At 39.9% G+C, this 11867-nt stretch overlaps 1 protein-coding gene across 5 annotated transcripts in view; it reads left to right on the top strand.

Moving 5' to 3' along the window:
• Positions 1-251: 251 nt before the first annotated feature.
• The window catches only part of LOC131034565 (alpha/beta hydrolase domain-containing protein WAV2), a 36340-nt gene continuing 24724 nt past the window's right edge, over positions 252-11867 (top strand). Inside the window, exons 1-6 of one of the 5 annotated variants that reach the window (XM_057966096.2) lie at positions 252-452; positions 552-901; positions 1122-1157; positions 1274-1352; positions 1548-1602; positions 1726-1842. In XM_057966096.2, the coding sequence (XP_057822079.2) occupies positions 562-901; positions 1122-1157; positions 1274-1352; positions 1548-1602; positions 1726-1842 (627 nt within the window). In that variant the 5' untranslated portion in view covers positions 252-452; positions 552-561. The other 4 variants (XM_057966093.2, XM_057966091.2, XM_057966095.2 and 1 more) reach the window with 4 other exon arrangements.

Below are 11867 nucleotides of genomic sequence, written 5' to 3'. Positions count from 1 at the left end.
TCAACTCAAAATCATTAGTACTTGTTGACAAATGTCCCAATACCAATAGTTGTGCACAAATGGGCCAATTAATTACAAAAAATGATCGGCTATTGGTACAAAACAAATTTATTAATGGTGTTTTCACTATGACAGCTATTGGGGGGTCAACATGACAATAAGATGACGGTTATTAACATTGGTACTCTTCGCCTAGTGATGACCTCAGTACAACAAGAATAAAACTAAACCAAGACAGGTGGATGCAAGCACATATGATAACTTCGTTAAGGCAGGAATAAATATTACAACCCTTCATACACTTATGCTGGGAAGAGTCTAAAAGTACAGAAAAGTGTGCTTTAGATTCGAACAATTTGATGGAGTTTCGTGCAGTCCAAGTTTGGTGAAAATTATGATAACAGGCATCAAATCTTAACTGTTACATGGCATACCCACTCCCTACCTCCAAGGTAAAATCAAAGCCAGCCCACTTCATAGTTAGTGTGGCAAGCTTGCTTAACGTAGTGCCACGTAATCACACTAGTTGATTTGGCAAAATTGTATTGCAGGGAAAGCAAGATGGGAAATTGGATTAAACCAATTGTGTATGGAGTGGGGGGAATACTGGGCACCTGTGCGGCACTCCTGGTGACATTCCAGGAGAAACTGGTTTACGTTCCTGTCCTGCCCGGCACTACTAAGGGCTACTCAATTACCCCTGCCTCCCTCCACCTAAACTATGAAGATGTTTGGCTCACTTCTGCTGATGGGGTTCGCCTCCATGCCTGGTTTCTCAGACGCCTTCCACACTGTGCAGGTCCTAATTCAAAACTTAAATTGGATGGGAGCCAATTGAGGATGCCCAAGACTTCCCCTGCTGTAGCGGGGACTGATGACCTGGATCAGCCTCTCACTGCCGGTCTCATTGCTCTTGCTGCTTAATTGTTGTTTTAAAGTTATGAACTTATTTTTTAAATGACTGAATCTTTCTTGAGATCATTTATCAGCTGTTTCCTTTTTGGGGCTGCTTGATACTTTAATTCTCCCTGGCTTGGCCTTTTTCTTCTTATGGTTTCTGTTTGAACTTGAAAATTTTGAATGTCTTTGGACTGCTTCTAACAAAGAGTCCTATCTTGCAGATCCAACAATATTGTATTTCCAAGAAAATGCTGGGAGTATCCTTTGAGGTTCTGCTGCTTAACAGTCATTGGAGTATTACTGAAACAATGGTATAGGAAACATTAATTTTTCATATTAGAGAAGAGAAACACCTTAACAATTTGCTCTGCAGATATAGGGGACTCGCTTGGGTTTACTCGCAGCATGTTAGAAAATTTGAAATGCAACGTTTTCATGCTTTCTTATAGAGGGTGTGTTCCAATCTTTAGACCATCTAAATTTAAATGTCTTCTCTTTACCATTGTGTTAAGTCATCGTATCCATTTGCTTTTAACATATGGATTTGGGTATTTTGCTTCCGACTGGAGGATGCTCGGCATGGAGTTAGATCATGTGGAGGTTAGAGGTAAGAGTGTCTAACGCATGTTTAGCTATATTGTAATCAGGTATGGGGCAAGTGATGGCTACCCATCTCAAGCTGGCATTATCCGTGATTCACAAGTGAGTCATTTTAGGCATTGAAGTGTTTTCTGTACTTAAAATATAATGGTTAGTTTAAACTCTTATGCCATTATGATCAATACAACACTTGGGTCATGTTACTGATGTGGTTAGTCTGATCAGGCAGCACTGGAACATCTGCTTCAAAGGACTGACATAGATAGATCAAAAATAGTTGTCTTTGGGCGATCTTTGGGAGGGGCTGTTGGAGTAGCGCTTGCCAAAAATAATCCTGAAAAGGTGTGTGGAAATTTAGGACCAAATAAAAACAAGAATAGTTTTTCTCTGATGAAATAAATCTATATATTACTCAATAAATACAATCTATCCAGAAAAAAGGTGAATGGAATGGGATCACATCCCAAAGCCACACAAACAAGTCAAAGTTCCGAGTGGTCCTCAAAATGCAACAACCACATAACAAAAACTCAGCCCTAGAAAGGAAACAGCTGATCACAAAGTCACAAAAAACATGAAATAGAAGACTAAGCTGCAAAGCTATAAAGTTCATGTTAGGAGGAGGCTCCTGATCATCAGGGTGAAGTCACCCTCTTTCTAGCGAGTCCTTTCCATCATCAATTGGCTCCCAATCAGTGAGAGCATTATCTTCATCCTTCTGTGGCTGGGCATCAGACATATTTGCAGTTTAGTTTTCATTGTGCTGAGGTGAGACAGTTAGATTCAAGTGGAGAAATTTGTCCTAGCCCCTATGCAGAGCTCATATGCGCCTCTGTGAAGATGTAGAATAGTGCTGCACTGTGAGGTGGCATAGTTCACCTAGTCTGTTCATTAGACAGTGGAGGAGATCTGCAGTGGCTCCAAGAGCAGCATCAAGGGAGTTAGAGGATCCATGCTTTTGGTTCTGGCAGGAAGACTTCTTCTCGGGTGGCAAAGATAGGTAACCTGAGCCACAGTACAAGGAGCATTACACTAGTAATCCAAAAATGTTTGTAGATGTGCCACCTCTAGGGCCCCTTTATTGGTTTGAATTTGGATCTTATGGAACAAATTAATAGTCACCAAAGAATTGGTGTAAGTTGAAAATTTTTTGTCCATAGAATTTTAGCAAAAATAGCTATATATCTATCCTTCCAAATGACAAATAATGTCTCCAGTCTGAAAGCATGGTAAAGTTGGACAAATTTAGCAGGAAAATGAACCCGATTCCCTAGAAGAACAATGTGTCATGTGAAAGTCTCTGGACTAAAGGGTTTGAAGAGGTCATGAATCCAAGATCATGCAGCTTTTGTACAAGCATAAAATTAAAATAGATGTTTGATTGTCTTCAAAGTGACCACAAAAGGGGCATCTAGTGTGTGGGACATCAAATTGGACCAATTTTTTGCTAGTAGGTAGGCCTTGCTAAGGAAGAGACCACACAAAATGAGCAAACTTAGGTTCCACAATATAATTCCAAATGGTTTGGAAATGCTTTTTTTAGATGTGAGAAGGTTCTTGAAGAGACTGTCTTATGTTCAATTTTTAAATCGTAGACTGATGTAGAGAGAGAATATCCCCTTTGTTGGGAGTACACTTGTGGAAAGGGGTATCAACATGCCATTTCCAATCTTTCTACCAAGGTTTTCTCTACCTCACAAAGATCTTGTGTAAGTGATGATAAGGCACAACCTCACTAATAAGATCATATGAATCTTTATCTGCATTATTCACATCATATTTGGCTTTCATTTGCAGCTAAGAAAGCCAAGTGGAGACGTCTTTGGAATATAAATCCTAATATATGTAGTGCCTATTCAGAAAAAAATTGAGTATATGCATCCAAAGAATCTCAGTCAACAATCTATCTCTCTCAGAAAGTGATGGTAGGGGTCACCAGAAGCATTGCTGATGGATGGATAGATCCATGCCCTTGATTAAAATATGGTTTTTTGGTAGGGCCAAATTGGTTCATTAAATGCTTTCTAGGTCAATCAGGAGGGTAGATGGGAGCTACAAAGTAATGAAAGGAAAATGGGTTTGAATTGGATGGAAGTGCAACAAGGGGGTTAGATTTGTGCAAGAGGAGGTGGTAGGAAAATCGTGAAGTCAAGTGCACACGGGAGGTGAGGTTCGGATGGGTGAGGAATCTGTACAAGGTGGAAGGGAGATGAAATCAGCATGACATTGTGATGGAAAGGGAGATCGCTTGGTGGATGGTGATGTCAGTATGTGGGAGCAACATCAGTGATGGAGGGGCTGCGAGAGAATTCGTTTGAACTAGATATGCAATTGGAAATGAGGAAAGTGTAGATAGAGGGTGAAGTTCTATAATGAGGAAGGAAGGTGATCAATTGCAAAGATTTCCATTGGAAGTGAAGCTTGCTATTGCACTTGCTATGTTCAATTGAAGAGGGGAGCGAACAAAAGCTAATCGTCTTGTGGGAAAAACCATTGGAAGTGCACTTGGATGGGGGATTTGAATTACTGAAGGTAGGGGGAACTCATGCCTTAGAGCATCAAGGTTTGGGGGTGAGTAGGAAGTCATACCAAAGTGGGATATGGGATGGTGGAAGTCTAAAAGGGGAACCCCAACAAGGGACAAGGCTTCAAGATGTTGGGATCGAGGCGGCCGATGGTCATTATGATTGGTACCTAGATAAGGAATGGCTAAAAGTTCGACTCCAAAAGGTCTTTATAAAGGAATACTAGAGTTTAAGGCTTTTAGAGTGGCAAGAAATGAGTACCATAGTTAAGGAGAGGCTACAACTTTGACTCCAAAAGCCTTAGAAATTTTTGGAGCATGAAATGATGATGTCATGGTGACATTAGTAGGTATGGGTTAGCACGACTTTGACATCAGCATCATACAAATATGATGTCATGATGACATCAACATTAGGGATTTGGAGTTGGATAGGAAGGTATGCATGTGGGAGCAAGTACGAAAGTTAAAACATGTAGGAATTTTTTTAATTAGTGGAGGACTAGGATGATAAGGTTTGGAGGGAAATGGTACTTGGTGACGAGAAAGGTTGACAGTCCAGTTTGAAGGACTTGGAAATTTTTCGAGGCAAAGGACTAGGATATCAGGGTTGAAGGAAAAGGAATGACATCAAAGGAAACCCCGAAAGTTTGTAACTTTGACAAATACAAAAAAAAAACTAAGGAAACACCAAAATAGCCTAGACTTACTCTTCTTTTAGATTTTTTCATCTCTTGACACTTTGGGACCCACTTAGGATGATTGTAGATTGATTACCAATAATGGGTTGAATAGGGCTATGCCAAATAAAAAGGGAAGGGACTTAAGAAAAAAAAAGACACTGCGAAATTGAGTCTTGTTGTGACCTTTTCACACATCGCCCCATTGCAAACGGGGACCCCCTCTTTCTTGCTTTCCGCATTGTGTTAGTTTAGAGTTTTTGGCAGTCAGGTGGCAAGTTTTGAGCTTTTCAATGCCCGTCTCAATTTTGAAGTGATCAGGCCCAAGGTGCAATTAGGGTTTTGAATTTTGAATAGGATCAAACGTGTAAAAATGTCAAATTGTCTAAGCGATCCTAAATTTTGTCTTAAAGTTGCAACAAGTTTTGAATTTAAGCGTAAATATGCCTAAGTATTGTAAGTCGGTGATATTTTTGTGCTTGAGTGTCAAAGAGTTCCTTTAGGGGTCATTTTCTTGCTCCTAGTAGGTAAATTAAGTCAAAATTGCACATTGTCTCGATAGATCCCAATTTTCTCGCTCAAAATCCAGTTAAAATGATGAATGTCCCAATGCATGACGATGAAATTTGATAGGTTTGGACATGTTTTGGTGTGAAAATTATCAAAGTCTTGATGGAAAACATGAAATCAAGGTCATAATTAGTTTGTCCCAATGGAGGACGTTTTCCCCTTGAGTTTTAGGACTTTGTCCCGATGGAGTGTGATTTTCCCCATTATTTGTCCTGACAGGGGGCGTTTTTCCCCAAGTGTCCTGAACTGAGTCCTAATGGACCATGTTTTGCCACTAGCAGGCTTGAAAATTTGACTAAGCATTGGAATTTGTCCCAATGAAGTGAGGATTTCCCCTGGGATCAAAAGTGAAGTGTGACAATGAAAATTGTGGACAAAATTCCTTGTCCAGATGGGGGGTCGTTTTTCCCCAAAACCAATTTATGGACAAAGTTAATGAAATTGATGAGGTTAATGTGTCCAAATGGGGATCGATTTTCCCCAAAATGAGATGTGTTCGCATAAGTGACGAAATGAACATGATTTTGGAGTCCAGATGGCCCACGTTTTTCCCGTCGAATCTCCCCAAAGTGGATTTGAGCAAATTGAATGAAATAAGGCAAATTTTGTTGTCCAAGTAGGGGTCGTTTTTCCCCAAATGCCAATTGTGATGAGTTTTGATGAATTTTAATGCAAAATTTTGTCCCAACATGGATCGATTTTCTCCAGCTGGCTCAAATTTAATGAAAGTGAACAATTTTAAATGCAAGTGGGCTCTAGTTTAATTGTTTTTTCTTTATTGCAAATAATTTAATGCCCAACAATAATCATTTAATGTTAAATATTATCCCAAGGTAGATCGATTTTCCCCCAGGCAGTTATAAAAGGCAAGTTTTTATCCCACATTGCTTGTGTGATGAAATTTCAAGGTGAAAACTAGTATAGGTATACCCAGCCAGCTTTAAAACAATAATATAAGTGTGCTGATGTGACAGTTGAGTGGCTGATTGAAGGCAGACTGGAGGTCCCAGCTGGGTGATTATTGCCCAAGTGTCTTTTGACAACATTGTTGAAGACAAGTTGCAGATTGGAGGGGCGATTTTGCCCAATCAGACCTAGGTGCCACCATTAGAGGAGTTACAGCGATTTAAGTGGCTGATTGTGCCACATTTGGCGACTTGTGAGTTTGGCACCATTATTGGAAGGCCACAATTTTGTGTTTTGCTGGAAACTTCACACTTTGGGAGCGATTTGTGAATGTTTTGTTTGACGCCATGGCTGGGAATCATGGCAATTTTGTCTAATTGTTGACTGGCCACCATTGATTGAGGGTTTGAACACCCTAGATGGGCGCCATTGCTGGTTACTGACTAAATATTTCATTTCCAGATCTGAAAATCATTTTCCAGCCATCTCTACACTTAGGCTATTTCATTTGGACAACATTTTTGGAGAGTTTGGGGGGCATTTTGTGTGGACACCGTAGCTGCTACAGTCTGAAACTCCATTTTTCTAAGTTGTTTTCAAACTGATTTTTCATTACGAGCCACAAATTTGTGCCCAAGCATGGCCATTTTCAACCTTGAAGAGGTAAAACAATTCAAATGCAAACATACGGTAGTCCAAGGAGGCAACACAGCTTATTGAAAAATATGGATCATGGTACATACAGTTTCCTACCTTCACATACCTACGGATTCAGGGATTTAGATCCAAACCTTACAAACTTCCTAGGTATCCGACAGACATGATGATCATATTTGAGGTAGTGAGACAACTTTTGGAATTTGACTTCATCCAAAAGGAAAAGCACAGAACAGGGATAACTCTCCCTACTGCATTAGGGAAGACTTTGGAGGTGTGCCACAATGCGGCTACAGCTAGTTCAGTCATTGGAGAACTTGAGTTCTATCGCCTTGGGACTTATAAGAGCAGTGATCGATTTGATCCATTCAAGAATGTTGTCAAGATTAAGGGAGAAAGGTTTATACACAAGATTCCTATTGAGGATTGCTAGACTAATCTTATGGATGAGCACGCAGTAAGGAAGAGAATGTGGTCTCGAATGTCAGTGGATTTTATGAGGAAATGCGAACTCTTTTCCATTCCGGATCAAATAGTTGATGATAGTGATCATAATCATCCGTAGTATGAAAATGAAAAGAACGGGCCTATCCTATTGCCTAGTTGGACAAAGCAGGAGGTAGTGGATTTGAATGTTTTTATGAGAGAAGTGAATGATTACTCCATGGAATGGGTGGACGAGTACGTCAACAAGCTAAGAGAAATTAACGTCACCTTTACCTATGAGAAGATGAGACACGAGGAGCCTTCCCTCAATGATGATGAAAGAACAGTTAGTGATGCAAAGATACATGCAGATGAGGAGAGTCATGCTCCCAAAAGAAGGAAAGGAATGCTTGGAGAATCCCAAGCAAAGATCAAGGAGACTATTAGTCAGCAATCGAAGAAGAAAAAGCATAATTCTAGCACTCCTTTATCCACCACGAGTTCCTCGTCGATGAAAGAAATTAATATGCCAGAAAAGGATAGAGTCAGAACATATTTCCCATACGGAAATCTTATCAGAAAATGATCAAGAGTTACATGCTACAGTGCAGTCGGCACCACAAAATGAAGATGAAGAGCAACCAGGATCTCCCACAGTCCATTTGAATGTTAGTTTGGGCAACAATGTGTTCGATTTGACTAAGGATAAGGAAGCAGATGATGATGTTATCTCATCTTTGAGAGGACTCAATCAAGAGATGTGCCTTGATGATGGGATGGGGATTTCCAACATTCTCGATTGGTTACTACAGAGCATGGAGAAAAGCAAGATGATAGGGACACAACCCATTGAAGATATTGATGATGTCTTAGCAAGGACAAATAAAGAGGAGCATAAGAAGGCTAAGATATTCTCTAATGTGGCTAGAGATGAAACCGGTGTGTGAATTGCACAAGTAGCTATCCCGATGGGTGATGTGACCAAAGATGCGATCACTCCCATGGATTATCAAATCACTACGATTGACCTTGGATGAACTACAAAGAGGCAGGAGTTCTAGGAACTTGATGATATGGTCCAGGCAATCAAGGCATGATTGGATAGGACAATTGAAAAGAAGAATATGTATAAGGATGAGAATAGGAGGCTCAAGGAAGATATTCCAGGGATGAGTTCCCACAGGCGTGAGGATCCCACTTTTGTCTCACCTATTGCAATCGATCATGGATTTCCCTTTGATCATGAGGCAACAAGGAATACACATACAAAATTTGGAAAGTGGATTGAAGATGTTACAAACCACGCAAATGTTTTCCTAACTCAATTTGTCCAAGCATTTGACAAATCATCAATGCTCATGTTCAGAATACAATATTTGGAAGGAGTTTGGGATGATTTCCAACCGATGAAGGAGAAGACAATCTCTCGCCTCAAGGTGTTGAAGCGAATCTTGATGACTACATTGATCCATGAGGGAGTTGTGCACGAGGGAGATATTTATGATTTTCAAGGATGGTATTGTTCATTGGCCATGCAGAAGTCCACTTATGATCATGCAAGATGAGATTGTGCAGAGATGGAAGGATCAATCCAAGAAATTCAATCCAAAATCCTTACATTTATTGAAGAGTTGTTAGGGGTAGATGTCGATGCTTCCAACGGTCTACACTTAGAAGAACTGAGAGGAAAGATGAAGTTTATTCTACGTAACCCTGGGACACGTCCCCGGCCTGAAAAACCCCCGTCTCGGTCCCGGGGACGTTTCAAGGACTTGGGGACGGCCAAGGGACATTTCCTCCCCATCCCCAAAATGTGGGAATTTGTTGGGACGTCCCAAAAACGAGGGGACGTTTGCCCTAGCCATGAGGGACGCTCGTATGAAATGTCCCCCTTGTTTTTTTTAATTTTTCAACACAACAAGATTCACCTGTTAAGGTTAGGATAATCAAAAACTTGCACTGAAAGGAAATTTTGAAAGTAAAGAAATCACTCAACCGCTTGTTCAGCGGGAGGACTGAATTAAGCAAATGACAATCACTCAACCACTTTTCAGCAGGAGGACTAGGAATAACAAAACTATCACTCAACCACTTATTCAGTAGGAGGACCAAAGTATAATAAGAAATAGAGATAGGCGGCAAAGCCAACCTCTTCCACTTATTCAACGGGCATTAAGGAACAATTCATAATGAAGTTGTTGTTAGTACTACTAATTAGCATTACAATAAGTAACATGAATTGCAAATCAAGAGGTATTGCTATACAATAGCTGCAAATGATGTCCAATGTTATTCTCAAGTTTCAAGAGACTCTCCACCAAAGAAACACCCCCCAAACTCCAAACACTAAATCTGATATACTTAACCGACAAACTGAAAATACAGACCAGCAACATAAAAACTCACTAAAATGCTCATAACTCCTCCAAAACTCGACGGATAGGCTTGAAATCAAATGTTGAAGAAGGCTAGAGAGGAGACGCCAAAACCCACACCCCTAACAAGCAACAAATCTCACCTAATGTATATTGCATGCTTCCCAATGCAGCCACATGCATGGTACGACCTGGGAGAGAGGGCGAACTCACTATAAAATTCAAATCTGCATTAAAACATCTGAAAATTTGCAAAAGGATCACCTAGGCCAAAGGAAAACATAGAGAGAATACCCAGAAGCAACAAAAACCCTCTCGAAGACTTATGATTGAATTTCACTTTCAGCTCCACAATAACCAGCAACCTGAAAGCTCACAAACACCCCAAAATATTGTAGAACTGAAAAAACCTCACTAAAATCCATCTCAGTATAGCTCAATCTATTCCTCTGGCTGAGAAATAATCTCTCCAATCAGCTAGGTGCTATCTCTCAAGCACGAAATTGACACAAGCTAGGAAGCTCTCAACTTTGAAGCACAAGTCTGGCACAAATTCGGCAGCACTTTGTTATAAAATATTCATGGATGGCAAAACAAGAGCCCAACACTCTTATTTATAACCTTGGTGCCTCCAAATTCAAATTCACATTTCCCCCAAATGGATGCCAAATCCAAATGCAAGATCATTTTACATTAATTTGAAATTTGCATTTCATTTCCCCTCCTTTCCAAGTCGACCTTCACATAGAAGCAAATATACTTTATAAAAATGACAATAAAATAATAATGTGGCGTCCTAGGTCGATAAGTGAAATATATTATAAAATTAACTTATTTCCCATAAAGCGTCCATCTTGCCTTATTAATATCACTTTATAAAATATTTTTCCTCAACAATAAATCGCCCAACCTTATGACATAAAATAATACTTTATCACCTCAAGTTGTCCCCTTAGGTCATAACTAGAAATACATAAGTCATACGCCTAGGCCAAGGGAGGCATTAAAAAATATTTAAAATACTTTTCCCATGTGTCGAACAACTGCCATAGTGAACTGAAGGCCAAAAGTACTGAAAACTGCACTGCCAGAAATAGCCTTCGAATTGGACCATTGAAACCTGCCAAAAATAGTACTACCAAAAATAGCACTTAATAAAAATAGCATACTGCTAAAAATAGTAAGTGTGTCCAAATGCATTTTAACCACATTCTGAGCAGTCGTCGCAAATTACTAAAAATATTGTCCAGAAAAGTCTTTAGATTCATTTGCATGTCACACCATCGCAAAGTTCTCTAAAAACCCAGAAAAATGAGTTGTCCTCGCCCCAACTTACTAAAAATAGTAAGTTTACCAAAGTCCATTGATTGCTACACATGTACCATCATTGCGAAGCTTTCAAAAAACCCAAAAGGAATCTAGAACTCCAACATGCAAGCCACCAAAATTGCCAAAACATCCTCCGAGAAAAAAGGAAACCCTAATTTTGCCTCTAATTGACCAACAGGTCTTGGGATTGGCCAACAGTCCCCAAAACAAACTAGAGCAGAAAAGGGGACATTACAGTCCGCCCTTTCCAAAATTGTTTGTCCTCAAGCATGCCACCACAACTCCAAAAAATTTAAACTGATCCACACCATAGCAAGTACGATCTTTGGGTCCCATGTTCGTCTCAGGAAGAACCCACCATGCCGATGTTGCGCCACTTTGATCACATGAGTGAAAACATCACGCCAAAACTGCACTAACCTCCCTTGTAACTCCAAAATGTTACCATCCATGATACTCAAATTGAAAAATCTTGAAGAACTAAAATCAATATCATGCAGTATCTCATGCCCATAAAGCTCTGAGTAATCAATATCAACAATGCCACTATCTATCACAAGCCTGGGAAATAGGAAATAAAGTCTACTCAACTCATAATCAAACTCCACAACATATACTCCCAAGGTGTCAAGCAGAGCCATAACTGTAAATGTGACTTCTCCAAATCTCCCCACAAAGAGGAAAACAATCCTTTGCAAGAGCTCAACAAACTCATCCCCATAACTCCACATGAATCTACTAGGCCTCAATTGAATTATTCTGAAACAACCATGGAGACTTCTGAAAACTCTTATAGTTCTCACACCAAGCACCTCAGAATGATGAACCATAGAAAGCAAAGATTTGTCGTCCCAATCATAAGTAGAAGAGAGGGCATAAGGATAACCACTAGTTAGAGCT

Source organism: Cryptomeria japonica, chromosome 5 (genome assembly GCF_030272615.1).
Source record: "Cryptomeria japonica chromosome 5, Sugi_1.0, whole genome shotgun sequence".
Lineage (NCBI taxonomy): Eukaryota > Viridiplantae > Streptophyta > Pinopsida > Cupressales > Cupressaceae > Cryptomeria > Cryptomeria japonica.
This window is presented reverse-complemented; position numbering and strand designations above follow the sequence as displayed.